The 24862-nt window shown below is 43.0% G+C and overlaps 2 protein-coding genes and 1 pseudogene across 3 annotated transcripts in view; 2 read left to right on the top strand and 1 right to left on the bottom strand.

Annotated features, from left to right (window-relative positions):
- Positions 1-4902: 4902 nt before the first annotated feature.
- Positions 4903-13730, top strand: LOC133473486 (coatomer subunit beta'-like; annotated as a pseudogene).
- A 4843-nt stretch (positions 13731-18573) lies between these two features.
- Positions 18574-21097, top strand: LOC133473499 (uncharacterized). Its single transcript, XM_061765161.1, has 2 exons — positions 18574-20135; positions 20523-21097. The coding sequence occupies exons 1-2, from the start codon at positions 19305-19307 to the stop codon at positions 20850-20852; spliced, it is 1161 nt and encodes a 386-aa protein (XP_061621145.1). The 5' UTR covers positions 18574-19304; the 3' UTR covers positions 20853-21097.
- A 387-nt stretch (positions 21098-21484) lies between these two features.
- Positions 21485-24862, bottom strand: part of LOC133473497 (uncharacterized) — a 4289-nt gene continuing 911 nt past the window's right edge. Inside the window, exons 2-3 of one of the 2 annotated variants that reach the window (XM_061765160.1) lie at positions 24685-24802; positions 21485-23953 (exon numbers count right to left, since the gene is read on the bottom strand). In XM_061765160.1, the coding sequence (XP_061621144.1) occupies positions 21998-23953; positions 24685-24795 (2067 nt within the window). In that variant the 5' untranslated portion in view covers positions 24796-24802 and the 3' untranslated portion in view covers positions 21485-21997. Of the gene's footprint in view, positions 23954-24684 lie in introns of both variants that reach the window. The other variant, XM_061765159.1, reaches the window with a different exon arrangement.

Below are 24862 nucleotides of genomic sequence, written 5' to 3'. Positions count from 1 at the left end.
AAATGGCTTTGTAACCCCTTCCAGACAGACATGTCATTTACTTTTCTTGAATTTCTTTGAAAATGGATGTGTAATTTTATTCCCAGCTGTCTATTCCTCTTTTGGTTGCATTGCTTCCACAATATGTAAAAGTTAAGATTTTTATTTTTTTGTCCTATCAAATCTCAGCATTTTTCCCTCCTGATTGGTTGGTCAAGGAAAAATTAGTGGTCGCTTTTGTCCCTTTTAGTCTTATTATTGTACTCCGTGCCTACATGGGTTTTACATATTTGAATCTGGTTGGTGATCTTAAACATTAAAGTGGGGAAACTATGCAAAAAAATATGAATTTGAGAAGGGGTTAAATACCTCTTTGTGGAACTGCAGTTCTCACTTGTGGAGAAAGTGTTAAACTGTTTTTCACAATTTCAGTTTTCCGGATTTATTTTTTGGGCATGGCTAAAATGGCACCGCGAGACAGACTTTGGAGTCTGGCATTAGTCGTCCCTCCAGCAGTATATAACAACTCCCAGTGGCCTTTGTTTGCATCCCCTCTTATCCGGTTCAATTGGAAAGTGCCTTTAGCTTGCTATGCTTGCTATTCTGAAAATGCATCTTCCCACCGGATGGTCTGCTGTTATGGTCACTGTCGGGTGTTAGAATATGGAAGAGGGAGGATTCTTTTTATTCCCCCCCCCCCCCCCCCCCAAAAAAAAAGTCCCACTCAACATGCAATATGTGGACAGGAGCTTTGCACAGTCATGGTGGCTTAGAGTGCCTTGTTGTTATGCTGTGTCATACATTTTTCCAGGACGAGTTGTGGTATTTGTGGAACAGTTTAGCAGTTCTGTAGTTTCATGCATTCAGCGGACACGCCCACAGCATTTGCAAGTGGATGCAGATACTTTGAAGACTCAGTTCATTTATTCATCTTCCTTATTTATCCTCACAAGGGTCGCGGGCATGCTGTAGCCAATCCCTGCTGACTTAGGGCGAGAGGCAGGGTACACCCTAAACTTGTCACCAGCCAATCGCAGGGCACATATAAACAAACAACCATTCACACCTATGTGCAATTTAGTCTTCAATTAACCTACAACGCAAGGTAATGACGCCCACTTTTCATTGACAGTGTAAATTAAACATTGTGGTTGTAGAAGTGGTGTAGGATATACAGTGTAATATACATTTCAATATTTACAGCTTTTACAGATAATACAACTGTGTGGAATGATGTGTATAATACTAATTGTTCATTCATTGACCTATAGCAGTGCTATCATTTGTCTATAATGAAGACAGTAATGTACTCCAAATCCTGTAATGCACATCAAAAGTGGTCATAGTTATCACAATTCATCAATCCATTTTTCTCTAGCACTTATTAATGAGGTTTCACAGGTGAGCTGAAATTGATCCCAGCTGACATCAGGCGAGAGGCAGTGTACACACTGGACTGGTTGCCAGTCGATGGCAGGGCAACTGAGCAGACGAGTGCTCCACAATGCGGTTGTCATTTAGAAAATGATGCAATCATGAGCATGTCGACTGCAGAGTTTGGGGACCTGGGAAGGGGACAAGCTTGTTTGCATCCAGAAAGGGGAGAAAGTCAATCGTGGCTGGAAGCACTGAATTGAAGGGAACAAAATGGCCCTGGTGGGTTTCAAATTGGAGGTCATCAACATTTGTAAACTGTGATGTCATCATTGTTCTTGGGGAAAAAAAAAACTCTACATAGGAGTTGACGTCACGATGCAATGACTGTGTTTGGCACTAAATAAGAAGCTCTTAAATTTGCATTGAAGGTGTATACTTTTCACTTGGGAATCAAGATACCTTCTTGATAAACACATTTGTTGAATTTTGTATTTCGAGGGCAATATCTTTTTGACCTTTTGAGATGACATTATACATCCATATTCCTCTGCTTATCCAAGGTAGTTACAGGTGGCAGCAGCTTAAGCAGGGAAGTCCAGACGTCCCTCTCCCAACCACTTGTTTCAGCTCATCCGGAGGGATCCCGAGGTCTTCCCAGGCCAGCCGAGAGACTCTGTCTCTCCAGCGTGTCCTGGGTTGTCCCGGAGGACGTGCCCGGACATTGTCTACTTTGAAAGCTTTTTAAAGTCGTGTTTGCACAGAAAACTACATGTATAAACCCCATTTTCTAATTTTATTTTATTTTTTTCTCCCCAGCTACTAAGGCTTGAAATTAAGCGGAGGCTGACAGCCAGGTCTGACCGTGTAAAGAACGTGGACCTTCACCCAACCGAGCCGTGGATGCAATGACAGAGTTTGCGTGTGGAACCATGAAACGCAGGTTAAAAAAAATAAAATTGCACGAATGTGCTTTCTCGATGTTAAACAAATTGTTTGTTGTTTAAGCTCAAATGTAACATTTGGGACTGACTCAACACACCCGCGACCCTACTGAGGTGCAGAAAATGGATGGATACAGTACACGGGTATAGACAATAAATGAACAAGTCATGTAAATGGACACATTGCTACAGCTTATGAACGGATCGGTTAGCGGTTTTTCATTCACCCCAAAAATCCTGATCATGTAACGCCTATTAAGTGAAGGCTACATTCTCCAAAATGGCTGGGAAGAATGCAGACCAAAAAAAGTGAATACATATATAAAATAAACACCATGGACCTAAGATTTCCATTCAATAGTAAGTTCCGTTGGTGGATTGTGTGGAGTGAAACAAACAACCAGGAACCACCAAATCTAATTAACATGAATTAAATAACTAGTCCTCTGGCAATATATGACAACCTGCTCAGCCATAGCAAAATCAGGTAAGTTGTTTAAACTCCAATGTATGTTCTGTTGCATGTCAGAATGGGCAGGGAGCGGTCATAGTTCAAGAAATATTCCCATCAGCATTTTGTCCCTAGCCAAGTGATTCGAATACCGACCGTCAGTCCGTGGGGGCTGCTCAGCAAACTCCTTTGCCTTGTCCGGATCCGTGAAGAAATGTTTCTTGTTGTTGACCCGTAGCTTTGCAGGGTACTGCAGACCAAACCTCACTCCCGGTTTATCTTTCAGCAGCACTCTCGCCGTCTTAAACATAGTGCGTCGCTTGCCGGAGGACAATTGGGGAGTATCAGCATTCTCTGTCCATTTAAATGTTATCTGCCTTGATTCAGCAGCTTTCTGTCGGATTTCTGCCAGCTCGTGGATATAGTGCAATTTAAGAATGAGAGGGCTCGGTGGCTCGTCATCATCCTGAGATCAAGGATGGAGAGAGGCTCCCACTGGCGGTCAAAGACATGGGAAGTTCTGATAGAAACCCTCAAACTATCCAGCACAACCCCAATGGGAGGTAAACTGAATGTGCACAAACAATTTCAATGTCTTGCTGAGTGACCTGGGGCCTCATGTACAAAAGTTGCGTACGCACAAAAACGTGGCGTCCGTTCTTTTTCACGGCAAAGTTCAGATGTATCAAGAGTGACATGACCGTGGAAATGTGCGGTGCCTCACACCAACTGCGTGGCTAACAAACGCACGTTTCTGCAGCTTTTGGTGCTTTGGTGACACTTTGAGGTGATGCTGGGGAACTGTTCTCATAAATCTGCACATCAGAGACTCATGAACAATTCATGCCCAGCAACATTTGATTTCAACAATGCAATTGAGGCAAGGACTCAGAATTAATTTAACCAGTGTATTTAATGAACAACTGATATTTGTGAGGACACCTATTCATTGATCAAGGTGATCATTTATGCCGCCTATTGCCCTTACAATCTTTTCGTGACTCCACCACATGCACTGGAAAAAAGTCCTTTGAATTTACTTCATTTGAACATGTACATCGGTTGCACATGATTAAAATGTTTAAATTGACATTTACCCCTCGTCTCCAAAAAATACTTTTTTTTTTTTCGGTGTGCGTGTCCACTCCTGTGTATTAAAATAAATAAAATTGAGTAATCAAAAAGGAGTCAGTTTTTGATATCTTTGATATGCTGATGTGATTCTATTTGAATTCAAAAGATTTATTACAAATACCACACACTTTTACGCATGAACCTTTATCTCACAGGGCTGTTTGTAGGTTACTGTATGAACACAGCTATGAGTTATAAAAATACAAGGCATTAACCTTGTGGGGTGATCATAGTCAGCCACATGTTCTCCCATCACCCCTGAGAGAGCAGCGTCACCCACGATCGCAGCGATTCTCTCTTCGAACGGGTGAGGCCCTCCGCGTCGGTTCTGCCGCCTTTTTTTTGGCCACACTTTGGCGGTGGGCAGCTGTCCTCCGCTTCACATCCACCTTAATGTCTGACCAATTTTTTTTTTTTTTTTTTTTTTTTTTTTTTTTTTTTTTTTTTTTAGTTCAGTGTCCGTGCGCTGTTCCGACACCACAGCATTGACAGCCGCACACGCGCTGTCCCATGCACTCCTCTTTCGCATATTGGTAACGCCGGAGGACAGCATGCCAAAGAGGATTTTCTTTCGCACCTCCACTTCATTGAGCAACTTCACATTCAGAAAAAAATATTTTTCTTCATTACCTTGCTCATTTTCCTTTTTTTCCGATCATGCAGAGATCGGCATCTCAGGTGCAGGGTTAATTTAAATGTGATTTGCATATTCAAATGTGGGCGTGGACAGGGAGGAGACAGTTCCTCCAACATGTGCGCTTATTTCCACGTTGATTGGAATGTACATGAATGTGGATTCATGAGAACGCAGTTTCATACATCTGGATATTTTTGTGCGTATGACATTTTCTGGATTTGAACGAGCGCCATTTATTTTTTTTTGTAGGAAATCCACGCAAGTATTTGTACATGAGGCCCCTAGTCTCATTTCAAGTGCTCATTTCTAAGTTTTTTTTTTTTTTACATTTTTTATTTTTTTTGGTCGTGTGTGGCGATGGCGAGTTCATCCTCTCTACCGCCATGGCTCTGAGGAACAAGAGCTTCGGCTGGGCACAGGAAGTTGCTTGGGCACATGACTCATCTGAGTAAGTCTTTACTTTTAAGTGTGTCTGGGACGCTTTACTGGTCAATTGCTACAGTATGAGCAAATGCTCTATTCAGTGGTTATGTATTAGTGTAAAATGACAGCAGCAGACAATCCCTACTGTCATGTCTTATGCTGAAGCACATATGTTCATGCCTCTTTTTAATTTGTGATTAGAGAAAGCAACAGTGTTTTTTTTCAAGGATGGAGACAGGCTCCCACTGGCGGTCAAAGACATTGAAAGTTGTGTCATATACCCTCAAACTATCCAGCACAACCCCAACGGGAGGTACGCTGAATGTGCACAATCAATTTCAATCTGTACATAATAGTTAATCTCTTTTTAACAGATATCCGATTGGAGAAACCAGAAGTGTTGTGAAAATCATGCTTAATTTCAAAGTTAAGAAATCATTCACGCCTGACTTTGGAGCAGAGGGTAATGGCAATGCTATTGTAAAGCAAACTTGTGGTTCAATAGGTTGTTGCGTGATTGGTGGTAAAAACAACAACCAATATGTTCTTTTTTTGGACCCTGCAGGCATTTTTGGAGGTTTCTTACTCTGGGTGAGGTCAGTGAAATGGCCTGGTGTTTTATGATTGGGAGATGGAGTGTACATAATCTATACCTGCATGGCTCTGAGGAACAAGAGCTTCGGTTCGGCACAGCAATTTGCTGTCTGGCATGTTGCTGCACAATGCCACGCAACTCTAAATCCGGACAATTATGTGATTTTTTTAAAATGTTTTTAATTTTTTTATTTTTTTGTGTGTTTCTGGGAGGGAGGGGCGGTTACACTATATTGTGAAAATGTTCTCATAACGTGTGTCAACTTTCACACAATGATGCCACATTACATTTGTAAATCCATGGATTTTCTCCTGGTTCAGGTCCAGGGAGAGATCCGGGAGATTGTGAAGACTGGACTTTGTAGGGGGAGAGATTGTCACTCTTGCTCACTTGGACAGGTCAGATATTTATGATTGCATTCAAGTCACCTTAAACTTCTTTTCAATTCAGCTCCGGTCGTATGTAAAGTAATAGCAGAACACAGAAATGCGCCATCATTTAAGATGTTACCTCTCCGTGCAGAACCATGTATTTACTGGGTCACATCCCCAAACATGACCGTCTCTACCTGGGAGACAAGGAGCTCAACGTTGTCAGCCACTCCCTACTGGTCTCAGTCCTTGAGGACCAGACTGCTGCCATGAGGAGGGACTTTGGAGTGGCTGACAAGGTGCTTCCCACAATATCTAAAGAGCAACGGACCAGAGTGTCCCACTTCCTGGAAACACAGGTCTGAACTTAGTTAATTATTAGCCTGTCATTACACATTCTTTGATTCCTAGCTGTTCGACCGGTTGATGGCTTCCTCTGTGCTTATTAGTTTTTTTTTGTCTTCCGGGTCTCCAGGGTTTCAAGTAGCAGGTGTTAGCACTGTCGACAGACACTGAGCACAGGTTTGAGCTGGCCTTGCAGCTGGGAGACTTGAAAATTGCCGACCAGCTGGGTGTAGAAGTAGAGGTAACGAGTCCTTTTTTAAGAATACAGTGATGCCTTGAGTTCAGTCCATTTAGTGACCACGTTCGTAAGTTCACATACAGGAAGTCCTCGCGTTACGACGCACTCGACCTACAACGTTTCGACTTCACGATGCCCGTGCTTCGTCCGCCATTTTGTCCCCAGCACCATAGTGTTTCTGCTTAGCTAGTGCATAATGCTTGTCTGTTTGTGCGGCGGGAGTATCTTTGCCTTTTTTGCCCTCCTTTATTCACCCTCTCAGCAGTAATGGTAAGCACAGCATCTTATTTTTTTATTTTAATGTATTTTAGTTTCTTTATATGAGGTGTTAAACTTTCCTGCTACGGTCACCTGACCGTGGTCGGGAGACGCAGGGGTTTAACTCCCTTCTCTCGTTGCACAGCTGAGCTGGGTGGCGGCAACAATAAAGGCATGAAGCACCGATTTGCTGCTTTAATGGCTTTATTAGCTCCTCTGCACATTCAACGTCAACTGGTCCTCCGCTACTCTTCCCCGGTCGCCGTCACTACACTTGCCACTGTACACACTCGCACCGGCACCCACTCCTTCCTCTTTCGCAGTCCCGCTGGACGACGCCTGCGCAGTCCTGTCTCACTCACACATCGACGCACACGCCCACGCCCACACACACTTAGCTTGCTGTCACAATCACGTGGGACAATACCTGCAACAGAAGTATTTCGACTTTAACGGTGAAATCCGACTTGCGCGGAAATTCAGATTACGTCACCAGCGTAGGAACGGAACTTGTTCGTAAATCAAGGACTTCCTGTACTTGTATCTCAAATCATCTTTTAATGTAATCTTTTCACAAATTAACGAAAATGCCATTAATAAATCCATGTCTCTCTCAAAACAAAACAAAAAAATGTAATGTGGAATCAAAATACATTTTGACACACTTTTTTTGCTTCAATTTAATGGACATTGTGCCAGTTCTGGTGTTTGCACCACGGCCACCTGGGAGCCATATTGTCCATGGAGCCATATTGTCCATGGAGCCAGTCAAAACTCCTCCAGTAAAACTGCACTAATATCAGTCATTTGTTGCATAGGATGAAGAATATATGCCTGCGGGTATTATATTATCAGTCTATATCTGTTGCTTCACCGTCTGTATTCAAATATTGTACATCGTTTGCATCAATCAAAACATTCATCTGCAGCAAAGCTATTTGGTTATTTTAAATACAACCCCAATTCCAATGAAGTTGGGATGTTGTGTTAAACTTAAATAAAAACAGTATACAATGATTTACAAATTTTAAACCTATATTTATTTGAATACACTACAAAGACAATATATTTAATGTTCAAACTGATCAACTTTATTGTTTTCAGAAAATAATAAACTTAGTTTTATGGCTGCAACACGTTCCAAAAAAGCTGGGACAGGCACATGTTTACCACTGTTACATCACCTTTTCTTTTAACAACATTCAATAAACATTTGGGAGCTGAGGACACTAATTATTGAAGCTTTGAAGGTGAAATTCTTTCCCATTCTTGCTTGATGTACAGCTTCAGCTGTTCAACAGGCTGGGGTCTCCATTGTTGTATTTTACGCTTCATAATGTGCCACACATGTTCAATGGGAGACGGGTCTGGACTGCAGGCAGGCCTGTCTGGTACCCACACACTTTTACTACAAAGATACGCTGTTGTAACACGTGCAGCATGTGGTTTGGCATTGTCTTGCTGAAATAAGCGGGTGGTCATGAAAAAGATGTTGCTTGGATGGCAGCATATGTTTCTCCAAAAGATTTCAGCATTAATGGTGCCTTCACAGATGTGTAAGTTACCCATGTCATTTACACTAACACAGCCCCATTCCATCATAGATGCTGGCTTTTGAACTTTGCGTCCATAACAGTCCGGATGGTTCGTTTCCTCTTTGGCCCGGAGGACACGGCGTCCATAATTTCCTAAAACAATTTGAAATGTGGACTCGTTGGACCACAGAACACTTTTCCACTTTGCATCAGTCCATCTTAGATGAGCTCGGGCCCAGAGAAGCCGTGGTCGTTTCTGGGTGTTGTTGATAAATGGTTTTTGCTTTGCATTGTAGAGTTTCAAGTTGCAGTTACGGATGTAGCGCCAAACTCTATTTACTGACATTGGTTTTCTGAAGTGTTCCTGTGCCCATGTGGTGATATCCTTTACACATTGATGTCGGTTTTTGATGCAGTGCCGTCTGAGGGATCGAATGTTGGTTTTCGGCCTTGCCGCTTACATGCAGTGATTTCTCCAGATTCTCTGAACCTTTTAATGGTATGGACCGTAGATGATGAAATCCCTAAATTCCTGTTCCCAATTAGCCTGATCTCCTGTGGGATGTTCCAAACAGGTGTTTGTTGAGCATTCCTCAACTTTCTCAGTCTTTTTTGCCACCTGGCCCAGCTTTTTTGGAACGTGTTGCGGCCATAAAATTCTAAGTTAATGATTATTTGCTAAAAACAATAAAGTTGATCAGTTTGAACATTAAATGTCTTTTTTTTGTCATGTATTCAATTAAATATAGGTTGAACATGATTTGCAAATCATTGTATTTATTATTTTTTTTTATTTGTTTAACACGTCCCAAATTCATTGGCATTGGGGTTGTATATAAAGTGTAACTTTGCTTAGGTTGACAGTAAACTTCAACTCGTAGAGGCTGTAAACAGCTTGAAGCTGTTTTTTTTTTTAAATGAATTGTTCACTCTCTGCCTAACTGCTTCTTGTTGTTAAATGGATTTGAGTTCACTGCCACCACACAGAGCTCATATAAATGTTTTGCTCACAAGTCAAAGCATAAAATGATCCCAACGACAGCTCGTATCTTGTATGTAACCATTCTACAACGTGGAACAATATTTATTTTCCCACTTGGTTGACTTGGCTTATTCTCCGTCCATTCTGTACAGTCATCATACGGCAATTCACCATGACATCACAACAATACTGTGCGTTATTCTGGGTGGCAACAAAGTGTTCTCCCATGGCACCACTTGTCAGCAAACCCTTCCATGCCATTTGACTGAGGCAGAGTGATTGAGAACAGGGTGAAACGTCTGAATGAATAAATTTCTTCTCACGAGGTGTCTCTGGGCTAGTCTTCTCCTTTACCGCTGTCGTTTGAATTTATGGTATCCTGGCACCATTTGTTCACAAACACTGAGTCCACCTATACATGTCCTCCTTTCCCCTTCATAGTGTTGGAATTAGGCAAATATTTTAGCTCAAGAAATAATATTCCAGTTAATTAAAAAAACGCTAACATTGTGTGCAAGAAGGGGACGCACTCATATGATGTTGGCCATAAACATAGATGTTTTGGCAATATGCTGGCAAGTGTATTTTTATCTTGTTTGTCCAGCAAGGTGGAAGGTGCAGGATGTTTCGAGATGATACAAGAAGTGGTCCTGGTGGTTGCTGAAGGACCAAAAAACAGGTTTTTGGCACAGCAGATCGCGCGTCAGCCACTCAAGGGTGGAGCCTATCACCAGGACCCAGATGGGGCGTCGACACACCAACATCTAGAAGTGTCTCAGCATGAACTATAAATGTAAGGTCCAAAAGGGAGAGGTGCTTTTTCTTTGTCTTCGTCGTGGACGTAGTCTCTTTAGCAAGGAGAGAAAAGGCCCAGAATTCTGACATCCTGTAATCTTGTTGAGTTCTGGACATAAATACGGATCAAATTACAATGATTGTGAGTTCATTCTTTGGTTATCTTTCATTGGAAAAGCAACGAACATGCAGCGGGAAATTGTGACGAGAGTTGTTCAATAAGGGTAAGGAATAGACGCACACTTCCAACAATAGTCAGAGCAGAAGTTGAAGCAGTTGGCAGAGCTGGCTATTGTTGTGTGTGAGTTTGGCCTGGGCCAGGAATGCCTTCATTGTGCCAAGGATTACAGCGGCTTACTCCTCCTTGGCACTGCGTCCGGTAACACCCCTCTCGTGGGCAAGCTGGCCGATGGAGCAGAAAGTGAGGGGAAACTACAACATGGCCTTCATGACCTTCTTCCTGCAGGGGAAGTAAGTACCCCATGTGACAGAAGACTGAAGGGTCCGAAGTTTGCGGTGAAAGTCACTGGTGTAACTGTTGTTCTGTAATCGTTTCCACACAGACTGGATCAATGTTTGGAGCTGATCACAAACAACCGCCTACCCAAAGCTGCTCTCCTGGCTCGCACGTACCTGCCCAGCCAGGGTGTCCCGTGTGGTCAAACTGTGGCGAGAACATTTAATAACATTTAACAAACAGTTAGTGCATCATAAATTAATTGTTCAATTCATTGTTCTGCTTCTTCTGGTGTGCCTCCCTTGGTCACTGAGAGACAGTAAAATATAACGATCCACCAAATTTTCTGCCGCTGAACATTTTCAGCCTCTGCATTTTGGGGTTTTGTGCCGAAAGACTGAAATGAAACGGCCGAAACAGGATGTGGTTATAACTCAAGCAAAAACTGCGGTCAGCATTTAAAAGGATAAAAAGGTGCCTCTACGTTGAGAAGTCCATACACTTTCTATAGCACTTACTCATTAGGGTTCACAGGTGAGCTCGAGATTATTATTATTATTGACATCAGGCGAGATGCACGGTGCACACTGGATTGGTTGCCAGTCGATGGCAGGGCAATTAAGCAGACAAGTCAACCACAATGTGGTTGTAATTTAGAAAATGATTGAATTATGATAATGTCGACTGGAGAGTTTGGTGACCTGGCGAAGGGGAAAAGCTTGTTTCATCCAGAAAGGGGAGAAAGCCGATCCTGGCTGCAAGCATTGGATTGAAGGGAAGAAAATGGACCTGGTGGGTTTCTAATTGAAGGTAATCAAGATTTGTTAGCTTATACATATTGATGTCATCCTTGTTCTTTAAAAAAAAAACACAGGAGTTGTTGACGTGTCAAGATTCAATTTGTCTGCAGGTGTTCAAGAGAAAAGAATAAAAGATGAATTGTTCATTATATTGAATTACTATACAGTGGGTACGGAAAGTTTTCAGACCCCCTGTTATATGGCAGCCATTTGTTAAAATCATTGTTCATTTTTTTCCCTCAATGTATACACAGCACCCCATATTGACAGAAAAAAAGGTAATTGTTGCAATTTTTGCTGATTTATTAAAAAAGAAAAACTGAAATATCACACAGCCATAACTATTCAGACCCTTTGCTGTGACAATCATATTTAGCTCTGGTGCTGTCCATTTCATCTGATCATCCTTAAGATGGTTCTACACCTCCATTGGAGTCCAGCTGTGTTTGACGATACTGATTGGACTTGATTAGGAAAGCCACACACCTGTCTGTGGAAGACCTTACAGCTCACAGAGCAAAGGAGAATCATGAAGTCAAAGGAACTGCCTGAAGAGCTCAGAGACAGAATTGTGGCAAGGCACAGATCTGGCCAAGGTTACAAAAACATTTCTGCTGCACTTAAGGTTCCTAAGAGCACAGAGGCCTCCATAATCCTGAAATGGAAGACGTTTGGGACGATCAGAACCCTTCCTCGAGCTGGCCGTCCGGCAAAACTGAGCAACTGGGGGAGAAAGCGCCTTGGTGAGAGAGGTGAAGAAGAACCCAAAGATCACTGTGGTTGAGCTCAGAGATGCAGTCGGGAGATGGAAGAAAATTCTAGAAAGTCAACCATCGCTGTAGCCCTCTACCAGTCTTCCAACATTTATGGAAGAGTGGCCCGACGGAAGCCTCTCCTCAGTGCAAGACACATGAAAGCCCACATGGAGTTTGCTAAAGAACACGTGAAGGACTCCAAGATGGTGAGAAATAAGATTCTCTGGTCTGATGAGACCAAGATAGAAATTGTTGGCCTTAATTCTAAGTGGCATGTGTGGCAAAAACTAGGCACTGCTCAACACCTGTCCAATACAGTCTGTGGGGGTGTTTTTCAGCTGCAGGGAAAGGACCACTGGTTGCAATTGAAGGAAAGATGAATCCGGCCAAGTACAGCGATATCCTGGACGAAAACCACCAGAGTGCTCAGAACCTCAGACTGGGCCGAAGGTTCACCTTAAAAAAAGACAGTGACCCTAAGCACATAGCTAAAATACCAAAGGAGTGGCTTCAGAAAAATTCTGTGACTGTTTTTGAATGGCCCATCCAGAGCTCTGACTTAAACCCAATTGAGCATCTATGGCAAGACCTGAAAATGGCTGTACACCAACGTTCACCATCCAACCTGACAGAACTGGAGAGGATCTGCAAGGAGGTATGACAGAGGATGCTCAAATCCAGGTGTGAAGAACCCGAAAAGACTCATGGCTGTATTAGCTCAAAAGGGTGCTTCTACTAAATACTGAGCAAAGGGTCTGAATACTGATATTTCAGTTTTTCTTTTTTAATAAATCTGCAAACATTTCAAGAATTCAATTTTTTCCCCTGTCAATATGGGGTGCTGTGTGTAAAACCCCAATTCCAATGAAGTTGGGACGTTGTGTTAAACATAAATAGAGTGCGGGTACGAGACTGGCCTGCCTGCAGTCCAGACCTGTCTCCCATTGAAAATGTTTGGCGCATTTTGAAACGCAAAATACGACAACGCAGACCCCGGACTGTTGAACAGCTGAAGCTGTACATCAAGCAAGAATGGGAACGAATTCCACCAACAAAGCTTAAACAATTAGTGTCCTCAGTTTCCAAACGTTTATTGAATGTTGTTAAAAGAAAAGGTGATGTAACACAGTGGTAAACATGACCCTGTCCCAGCTGTTTTGGAACGTGTTACGGATGTAGCGCCGAACTGTTTTACTGACATTGGTTTTCTGAAGTGTTCCTGAGCCCATGTGGTGATATCCTTTACACATTGATGTCGGTTTTTGATGCAGTGCCGCCTGAGGGATTGAAGGTCACGGGCATTCAATGTTGGTTTTCGGCCTTGCCGCTTACATACAGTGATTTCTCCAGATTCTCTGAAGCTTTTGATGATATTATGGACCGTAGATGACGAAATTCCTATATTCCTTGCAATTGTACGTTGAGGAACATTGTTCTTAAACTGTTCAACTATTTTCTCACGCACTTGTTCACAAAGAGGTGAAACTCGCCCCATCTTTGCTTGTGAATGACTGGACAATTCAGGGAAGCTCCTTTTATACCCAATTATGGCACCCACCTGTTCCCAATTAGCCTGTTCACCTGTGGGATGTTCCAAATAGGTGTTTGATGAGCATTCCTCAACTTTCTTTTTTGCCACCTGGCCCAGCTTTTCTGGAACGTGTTGCAGTCATAAAATTCTAAGTTAATTATTATTTGCTAAAAACAATAAAGTGTATCAGTTTGCACATTAAATATCTTGTGTTTGTAGTGTATTCAATTAAATATAGGTCGAACATGATTTGCAAATCATTGTATTCTGTTTTTATTTATGTTTAACATCCCAACTAAGTCACTGGTGGTGTAGTGGTACACTCGCCGGACTTTGGTGCGGGCAGCGTGGGTTCAGTTCCCACTCAGTGACGGTGTGAATGTGAGTGTGAATGGTTGTCCATGTCTATATGTTCCCTGCAACTGACTGGCGACCAGTTCAGGGTGTAGTCCACCTTTCGCCTGAAGTCCGCTGAAGACACAATGATACCTGGGATAGGCTCCAGCAGGCACGCGACCCTAGTGAGGAGAAGCGGCTCAGAAAATGAATGGATGGAAGGTGTATACTTTTCACTTTGCATTTAAGACACATTATAAATAAACAGGCGGCACAGTGGACGACTGGGGATCCGGGGGGATCCCGAGGCGTTCCCAGGCCAGCCGAAGGATGTAGTCTCTCCAGCGTGTCCTGGGTCGTCCCCGGGGTCTCCTCCCGGTGGGACATGCCCGGAACACCTCACCAGGGAGGCGTCCGGGAGGCATCCGAATCAGATGCCCCAGCCACCTCATCTGGCTCCTCTCAATGCGGAGGAGCAGCGGCTCTACTCTGAGATACTCCCGGATGACCGAGCTTCTCACCCTATCTCTAAGGGAGAGCCCGGACACCCTGCGGAGGAAACTCATTTCGGCCGCTTGTTTCCGGGATCTTGTTCTTTCGGTCACGACCCACAGCTCATGACCATAGGTGAGGGTAGGAACGAAGATCGACCGGTAAATTGAGAGCTTCGCCTTTCGGCTTGGCTCCTTCACCACAACGGACCGATACAAAGTCCGCATCACTGCAGACACTGCACCGATCCGCCTGTCGATCTCCCGTTCTATTCGTCCCTCACTCGTGAACCAGACCCCGAGATACTTGAGCTCCTCCACTTGGGGCAAGATCTCCTGCCCGACCTGGAGAGGGCACTCCACCCTTTTACGACTGAGGACCATGTACTCATACATTTTCATCTCAACCGCTTCACACTCTGCTGCGAACCGCTCCAGTGAGAGTTGGAGATGACGGCCTGACGAAGCCAACAGAACCACATCTGCAAAAAGGAGAAATACTGAGGCCACCAAACCGGACCCCCTGTACGCCTTGGGTGCGCTGAGAAATTCTCTCCATAAAAGTTATGAACAGAATCGGTGACAAAGGGCAACCCTTGGCGATGTCCAACCCTCACCAGAAACGCATCCATCTTACTTCCTGAAATGCAGACCGAACTCTGACACCGGTCGTACAGGGACCGAACAGCCAGTCTGTTTCAGCACGGTCATAAAATCAGGAAAACTGAAATAGTGAAAAACTGTTGAACGCTATATTTTCACAATTCAGTTCTGTCTTTGCATGTTTTTCAGCAATTATCTTAAAAGACGTATCATTTATTTAGACACAAATCTCTAAAATTCACTTTACAGTGTCTTTATAAGTACATTTAACAAACTGTGCCTCAAATTATTTATCAATGATTCCATTTTATTGGACCAAATAGACTGCAACATCAAACTCTCAAAACTCCCATTTATTTTGACAAGTCTTCAATGCCATAAATGCTTCAAGAACCCAATAATCGCATCCACCTTAACGGCTTGGTGGCAAAGTTTAGAATCTGCAGCAGGGGTGTCAAATTCACCATGGGCCAACATTAAAAAATTGGGATATTGTCACAGGCCAAACTCAATATTCAATGAAAAATCACTGAGATGTGCATGTTTCCCTTCTCTCCAGATATGTAGCGTTAAGGTTTATCATATGACTGTCATGAACGGAACAGAGGATAGGACCCAAAAATCCACGACTCCAAAACAAATGGACAGTATAAAAAAAGAGAGGTTTAATATACGGGCATAGGTCGGTACACAGGCAGGCAATCCAAACAAGGGAACAGTATCCAAAAACATGAGGCAAAAAGGCGAGGTCGATAATCGGAACAGGGTCTAGTCTTACTGTGAGTCTGTGACGTGGAAACAAGGAATGCTGGAACGCGACGACAAGGTACAACGAACTGGCAACGAGAGAGAGTGAGACACGAGGTTAAATACAAGGGGTAATTAGGGTGAACGAGGCACAGGTGGTGAAGATGCTTTCAGGAGCAGGTGTGTGTGAAACAGGCGAAGACAAAAACCGGAACACACACCCATGACAGTACCCCCCACTTAACGGGCGGCCCCAGACGGCCCCGGGGCCCCTGGATGCGCAACGTGGAAGTCCCGAATGAGCGAGTCATCCATGATAAACGCAGACGGCACCCATGAACATTCCTCAGGTCGAGGTTTGGTCGAGAGCCAAACTCGCTGACCCACTTTGTAGTTTGGGGCCAGTGTCCTCCGATGGTCAGCAGCGGCTTTGTAGGACCGTCCCTGGCGCAGCAGCATCTGGCGGGCTCGCTACCAGGTCCTCCTACAGCGTCTCACTAAGGTCAATGCCGCTGGAACCGTGGACTCTGGGGCTATGGCAGGAAACAGATGGTTGGTAACCATGCACAACGTGAAAAGGCAATAGACCAGTGGATGCAGAGGGGAGGGAATTGTGGGAGAATTCGACCCAAACCAGTTTCTGAGACCAGGATCGTGGCTCCTGTGAAGCGAGACATCGGAGCCCAGTCTCCAGGTCCTGGTTCAGCCTCTCGGTTTGGCCGTTGGTTTCAGGGTGAAACACAGATGACAGACTGACGGTAGCACCTATGAGATTGCAAAACTCCTTCCAAAATTGCGAAATGAATTGGGGACCCTTATTAGACACCACATTCTTGGGGAAACCATGGAACTTGAATACCTGATTAATCATCAACTCAGCAGTGTCTTTAGCTGAGGGGAGTTTTGGAAGTGCAATGAAGTGTGCCATCTTAGAGAACCTTTGTACATCTTTGCGTGACGTGGGTGTAGGCCAATTAATAACGGCATCGACTTTGCAAGGGTCCATTTTGACTTCACCTTCAGCCAGGACGAAACCCAGAAAAGAAACTGACGCCTTGTGGAACTCACATTTCTCAGCCTTGACAAAGTTGATTCTGCAGTAACTGCTGCAATACAGAGCGGACATGACTAATGTGAGTCTCCTCATCTGGGGAGAAAATCAAAATGTCGTCCAAATAGAAAAAAACCTACACATTCAACATGTCACGCAGGACATCATTGACAAGGTTTTGGAAAACAGCTGGAGTGTTAGTAAGTCCAAAAGGCATTACCAAATACTCATAATGTCCCGTTGGTATGTTGATTGCTGTTTTCCATTCATCCCCCTCCCTTATCCTGACTAGATACGCATTTCTTAAGTCTAGTTTGGTGAAAATCTTGGCTCCCTCCAAGAACTCAAAGGCGGTTGAGATGAGAGGGTACCTGTTTTTTACAGTTATCTCGTTGAGACCCTGGTAATCGATACAGGGTCAACAGGGTCTTGTCTTTTTTGTCCACAAAGAAAAATGGGGATGAAGATGGGCGAATGATCCCGGCTGCCAGTGATTCTTCCACGTACTCCTTCATGGCCTTGTGTTCTGGCCCTGAAAGAGAGAACAACCTCCCCCGTGGAGGTGTGGTTCCAGGCAGCAAGTCAACTGCACAGTCATAAGGTCTGTGGGGTGGAAGGGATTTAGCTTTGGATTTGGAAAAAACTTATTTGATGTCATGGTAACAGGTGGGCACTTGAGACAAGTCAGGTTCAGAGTCAATAAATACAGATGTGTGAATCTCTTGATCTGGAGAGCATAGTGTCACTTTTGGAAGAACCCGGGTAGGGTCTTCCTTAAAGAAATTTAGACTCACCGCTCCCGTACCCTTGTTACCGGCACCGGCAACTTTGACGTGACAGTTGGTCGCGGAATGACCCAACTGCCCGCAGTAGAAGCACCGCCCTTCCCTCAGCCGGCGTTGACGTTCGTCAGGGGAGAGATGGAACCTGCCCAGTTGCATGGGTTCATCCGTGCTGACGTTAGCCAGTGGATTGAGACGGGCAGCAGGGGATCTGCCTTGGTTTGGCTGGTCACCGAGGCTAGTCCTCCAAGTGCGCGGTGACGCAGCCCTTCGCCGATCTCCATCCAGCTCGCGATCCAAAAGCCTCTTGTCGATTTTTACGGCGAGAGCGATGAGAGTGTCCAAGTCGGTCGGCAGGTCTAGCGGAACTAAATGATCCTTGACGGCGGGGTATAGTCCTTGAAAAAAGGCATCGAGTAGCGCCCGATTATTCCACTGACTCTCAGCTGCTAGAATGCGAAACTCAATCGCGTATTCTGACACCCTGCGCTTGCCTTGTTGTAAGGTGACAAGGGAGCGAGCTGCCTCACGATCTGGTGTGGAAAATTGAAAGATTTGCTCCATAGTCTTTACAAAAAAAAACCACAAATGACACGCGGCGGAATTGCGGCTCCATTCAGCAGTAGCCCACGCCTCCACACGACCAGTCAGGTGGGAAATGACGAAAGCGATTTTTGCCCGCTCGGTGGGCAGCTGCCTGCAGTTCAAAGTGGAGTTCGCACTGAGTGATGAACGGCTTAATGTTCCCAGAATCTCCAGAGAACCTCTCCGGTCGAGAGAGCTGTGGGCAGACAGCAGCGGAGGTGGCAGGTGGCTGCATGGTGACTGCTTCACATGGAAATGTTGGTACCGTGGCGGTATTGGGTGTTGTGCCAACCGGTTCCTTCTCTTGAATCATTTTCATAAGAAGTTCAAACTGTGAGGCCACCTGTCTCATCATATTGTCCTGATGTCTTGACAGTCCCTCTAGATGAAGGTGGAGGGCAGCAAGCTGCTCATCCTTCTTCGAGAGGCGTTGACCCTGCGCTTGAAGGGCTTTGCGCACCGGGTCCGAGTCTGCTGGGTCCATGTTATGGCCAGTTCGTTCTGTCATGAACGGAATAGAGGATAGTACGGAAGCGTATTGCATTCACTTGGATAAAAAAAAAAAAACTCCTGTTTTTCTGAGTAATTTTTTGGAGGGCTTTGTTTTTCTGACTATTTTTTTCTGTTTTTCGGACTAATTTTTTTTCCGCCTGTTTTTCTGACTATTTTTTTCTGTTTTTCGGACTAATTTTTTTTCCGCCTGTTTTTCTGACTATTTTTTTTTCTGTTTTTCGGACTAATTTTTTCCACCTGTTTTTCTGACTATTTTTTTCTGTTTTTCGGACTAATTTTTTTTCCGCCTGTTTTTCTGACTATTTTTTTCTGTTTTTCTGACAAAAAAATTTTCCGCCTGTTTTTCTGACTATTTTTTTTTCTGTTTTTCGGACTAATTTTTTCCACCTGTTTTTCTGACTATTTTTTTCTGTTTTTCGGACAAATTTTTTTTACACCTGTTTTTCTGACTATTTTTTTTCTGTTTTTCGGACTAATTTTTTTGCACCTGTTTTTCTGACTAATTTTTTTTTCTGAGTTATCGGGACACATCGAACTCACGCGAGAACCTGCGAACTACAAGTGACTCTTTGCGGAATCCGTAGTAAGCAACATGACCGGCTTATTCAGTTTGATCAAGTTTTATTTTGATATGGGTTTAAGACACTGGGAGATACTCCTGTCTTTGAGTCACATAGATGGTATTGTTATTAGTTTGTCGACATTACGCAGGCACCTGCGGACTTTGCGTTTGTTCAGGAGGAAAGCCCATTCAGATCTGCTCGATACAGCAATGTTTGTCCAGAATCAGTTGGACAGATATGGTATGCTCCATGGATACAAGATGATGCATTTAAAATGCATTCAGGCTGGCTACGTGGTGACTCAAGAGACGATCAGGAGACTGATGAAAATACTGGACCCGCACGGTGTGCAACTGAGGCGCTGGAATCGGCTTCGCCGGCGTATGTACCACAATCCCGGCCCAAACTTTTTGTGGCATGTAGACTCTTATGACAAACTCAAACCATATGGGATCTGTATCAATGGTGCAATAGATGGTTTTTCACGAATGGTGATATGGCTACATGCTTACTCGACAAACAGTGATCCTAAGATAATTGCTGGATACTTTATTAATGAGGTGTCATCAAGGAATGGGACTTCTGCCCGAATTCGTTCGGACCTTGGCACCGAGAACTGCTTTATTGAGCAAATGCAGATGTTCTTGAGGCACGACCATCTGGACAACTTTTCGCACAGATGTTATCTGTATGGATCGAGCAATCACAACCAAAGAATAGAGAACTGGTGGGGCTTTTTAAGGAGGCAACATGCACAGTTTTGGATGAACCTGTTCCATGATTTAAAAGACTCAGACTTCTTTTCTGGTGACTTCCTGGACAAAAGTATCATTCAGTTCACATGTCTTGAAATAATAGAGGTAAGAACTGCAACCCCCCTCCTGCCAATTGTCTACCTACTTCCATATTGTACTTCACAAAAAGAAGTAGAATACCACCCTGTGGGTTAGTTTTGGTGTGGTACTAATACTTAGAAATGAGTGTCAAGAGTTCACTCTTTGTAGGCTATATTCAAAACCTTAATCAGACAGTATTGTCAGCATAATATATTATAATTACTTAAATGAAAATTGTAAAATGGAATAAAATGTTTATGTCGGTATCTTGATGTTTTAATTAAGACTACTATTGCACAGATGTTTAAATTGGAGCTGATTTGTACTACACATTGGCTAGTTAAGTGCAACATATGTACTGCAGTTGGTATATAAAATGTGCAAACTGATTTTATCACGATTTTTCTTTAGCGAGAACTACAGGAAGTTGTTCACCTCTGGAACACTCACAGAATTCGCCCATGCAGAAATGCTGCATCTCCAGGTGGGCGCCCAGTGATGATGTACACCCTACCCGAACTTTTTGGAGCCAGAGAGTACTTGAAAGAGGTATCTCGAGAAAAGATAGAGATCTGCAGAGGAGAATGCCTTCAGAGAGGACCGTACCCCTGTGATGATACAGTGTTTGACATTTGTTGTCTCGCCATGGCAGAAAACAGTCTTCATCCACCCACCTCTCCAGAGGAAGCCATCGAGCTTTACATGTTCTTACGTGCTTACATACGAGCGCAGATTTCATGAACACAACCTGCTCTACAGGATCAAATGACAGGATCATGTAACCCTCCAAAAATGGTAGACCTTACGCACCATGAATTTAACTGTAAAGGGTATTAAAACAGTAAATTACTGTGAATTTGCTCCAAATGGACATCTCCACATTGTGCCTCGTATATCTTCTTTCTATTCCAGAAAAGCAAACGTCCAATGTATGCATGAAAAAACATGGGGAATCTTGGGTTCATTGTGTTCATCATTTATAAATAAAGGTTTCTAATACATTGTGTCTATAATGGTGTGTATGCTTAATGTCAAATGTAGCTCTTACACAATATCTGCTGATACTGAGCAGTGAAACCTTTTTCTTTTTTGATACTTAGTTTTTGTTTATTATAGCACTAAGGAATGATACATTCCTGATTTTTTTTTGGGGGGGGGGGGGGGGTGTTCTCGTGAATTGGCTGTCTGTGTAATCTGCAGCAAAACAATTAGACGTAACAAAATTTGGTGACTATTAGTATTTGCTTATTATGTCATCTTTCAAACATATAAACAGATCAGATCAACTACTGTATTTTTAGGTATTTGAATGCCATGTCACTCTACATTTATGTTAAAATGCAGTTGTCATTACACTTTCAGCAAATGAAGCATACTTATGAATATATTTTAATATAGCAAGTTCTTTACTTGAGTTTGCACATATTTAATACCCGTAACATTTAACAATGCAAGCATGGAAAAGAAACATGTCCAATTTAAAGATTGCAGGTTGAAACATATCATGTCTCACAGAGCAGGACCCTTGAACTACATAAAATCCCAAACCACCTTGTACCAGACTCACAAACACTGTCGTACTAACATTTGACATGAGGTAGAGATTCAAATTCTATTATAACAGCAAAAATACAATGATGTTTCTAACGTGCAAACATTCCCATCCATCCTAGACTGATAACAAAAGTGAATTGTTGAAAGGGTAGAAAGAACATTTTCAATCAATCTGTGCTTGTGTGAGTTATTGTTTCTTGCATTACTTACACAGACCCTAAGCTAACAAAATATTCTTCTTATATGCTATAGCCCACATTCACAGTCTAAACAATCATAGCTGGCTGAATGGGGAACAGAAAAATGTGTATGTGAACATCAGTCACTTACTCTTATGCTATGTCCATTGCATGAGTGTTGCTGGACAATATTGCCTCCATTTCAGCTCGAAGCTCAGGATAGCTACTGTAAGTTGATGGCAGCTCCACTGTTGGGCCACAAGTATGGGCAATTGGTCGCCGTGCTAGCCCTTCCAAAGAGGTGAAAGTGATTTGAATTTCTTTTACACAGATAACATCCGACCCGGTCAGAAATCTCATCAGCTTCCGGAGACTTATTTCATCCAATCCCCTTATGTACTGATGTAAAAATCGCAAACTTTGGTTCTCTGCTGAAGTAGCTGGAAAAGCTGTTATCATTTTAATCACCTTTCGTGTTGTCGGTTTAATGTCCTCATACAGCTTCTTCATATCCTCTACATTAGGGAAAAACTTCCTGAGTGTTGGTCCTGCAACCTCTGCAATATTATCCAATGCATATTTTGGATGCTGGATGATTTGCTTGTGGGCAACCTGGATAAGCACAGCTCTCAAGTTATCTTGTGTCGGTACTGTTCTTACTCCCATGCGATCCATAAGATCAAGAAATTCTTCCTCATCATCGCCGATAACCGCTTCTTGCAAAGCAGTGGACAAAAGATGACGCTCAGATTGACTAAGATACAACATCAGGGAGTCAAACAGTAAATCAGATGAAACGGAGTGTTCACCAAATATGATGGCTGCCGTAAAGGCTTGTGCCAGCCGAAATGGAAAATACCCATGGTCGTTCAGTCCCTTGGCCAATATCCTGCCAACAGATTTCCATTCTTCCTCTTGCCATTTCGGGGAGAGCGATGGCACCCTCACATCTGCACCTTCTGCTGCACAGTCTAGGAATTCTGTCCAGAAGGCAGCGTATACATCCCTAGACACACCATCAGCATCTGCCCCCATTTCATCGATGAAGCTGTATTTCACAGAGTTTGTCATCACTGCTTCATCCTTGAATTGGGTAATAAGTTCATCTAAGAGAGTTACTCGGTGAAGTTTCACAGTCACATGTAAAAGTTCAAAGGAAGGACTTGGTGGTCTACCAAAAGCTGTCTCAGCATCATTAGGAGTTGAGGTGTAAGTGGGGATGTTTAGTTGTTCGTCTTCTATTGCAAGGTTTGGATCATGTAAGAGTGTATCATCAAGATCACCTAAAAATGGACCCCCTGTCAAAGGACCAAAACTGACCTCTGATGTATTACACAAAGACGTAAGATCAATAATCTGAACAGCTGCAGTGCTCAGCTCATCATCTTCCGTTGTGTGTATTTGACTTATTTCACTGCTATGTCTTTTCCACGTCAGCTGCTCCACCTTTTCCATTGTTTGTTTCTTTTGTCCACATTCTGTTGAGTTTTCATGTTGCTCATCTGTCGGTATGTCAGCTCCTTCCTCTTGGTCATCTCCACCGGCAAGGGTCTTTGTGAACAAATAAAATCTTAAAGCTAATTTGTGTGTGTCATAACACTCCCGCACACTTACGTCCTCATCAACTTGTGCTTCCTGAAAGTTAACGATGTCATGACTGAACTCTTCCCACTTTCCCATTGTTGACTTCTCATTTGGGAAAAACAGTTGTTTTGCTTGAGACAGGATCTCAGTTTTAGTGGCATTCTTGTTAATATCCAGAACTCTGGTTCCTCCACCGCTGCGTTTTCTGACTTGTTTGTTGTTATGTATCCACCCTAATTCTATTTTTCTGGTTGTCTTCCAGGCTCGCTTATTATTTTTTAGGTACACATTTGTTGGTTTCACTGTATTCTCTCTCTCTCCCTCAAAACCATGATCACAGACTTTGTTACCCATTGTGCCCATTTTCTTACTAAGTTTTTGGAATAAGGAAAGTCTTTTTGTATCATCTCCACCTCTTCTCTGTTTTTCCACTGAGAAACGCCTTGTAGCAATCCTATCACCATAGGCTGGAATGTAAGAGGCCAAAGCAGCATCATCTATTTCTCCAATTATCGAGCTGTCAATCTATATTTAAAAAAAAAAGAAAACATTAGACATGATGACACAAACTATTATCTCCAAGAATATTTACTTCTGTGTTTAATTCTCGGACAACAAATTACAAATGCTTAATGCAGATGATAACACAATGGACAGTGTAAGACAATAAAAACAGATTTGGAAGCTGGCAATAATGTGAGTGCGCTTATATAACATCAGACATTTAAGTTTACAGCTAAGTTTCTAATAGAGAATGCTCAGACCATATCTTAGAGAACCTGATGACCCTCCATGTGAAACATCTTGTTCATTCCAGATAAAGAGTCAAGTCTACAACAGTTTGCAGAGGTTCACCTTTTTTTGCAAGTTTAAAAAAAAGATTTTGCAACTATAAGACACAGATATTTGGAACTGAAAAATACAGTATAGTATTTCAGTTTTAAGATAAATCAACTACTGAAGAGCTAGGAATTATTACAACTCCTTTTTTAGATGAGCATAATAATTCTCAAAATTATACTTAGTCCCCACCGCCACAATGTCGTCTGTATTTTTTCATTTTAAAATTCACGCTGCGGACCCAATTGTAGCCCCCCAGCGGTCAAGTTTTGGCCTGCGGGCTGAATGTTTGACACCCCTGGTCTAAAATGTATTGGTAAAAGTATAATCATAAATTAATTTGAATGTAAAATATAGTTGAGAAAATCATTTAAAAATTAATATATACCAGCAGGAACAAATTTCCTGTGACTTACATGATCTTGTTTAATTTTCTGAATACTCTCCTCATGAACACCTCTGTTGCGTAGAAATTCCCACAGACCATCATCATCTTGTGGGAGGCCAGGGGTTGAGGATGTAGCCATTGCAATGCTGGCAATGAAAAAATGTAGGAAAAGGGCATCATCTATATGTGTAATCATTTGCAAACAT

This window comes from Phyllopteryx taeniolatus, unplaced genomic scaffold, assembly GCF_024500385.1.
Source record: "Phyllopteryx taeniolatus isolate TA_2022b unplaced genomic scaffold, UOR_Ptae_1.2 contig_26, whole genome shotgun sequence".
Classification (NCBI taxonomy): domain Eukaryota; kingdom Metazoa; phylum Chordata; class Actinopteri; order Syngnathiformes; family Syngnathidae; genus Phyllopteryx; species Phyllopteryx taeniolatus.
The sequence above is the reverse complement of the archived record's forward strand: the minus strand, read 5'-3'. Positions and strand labels throughout refer to the sequence as shown.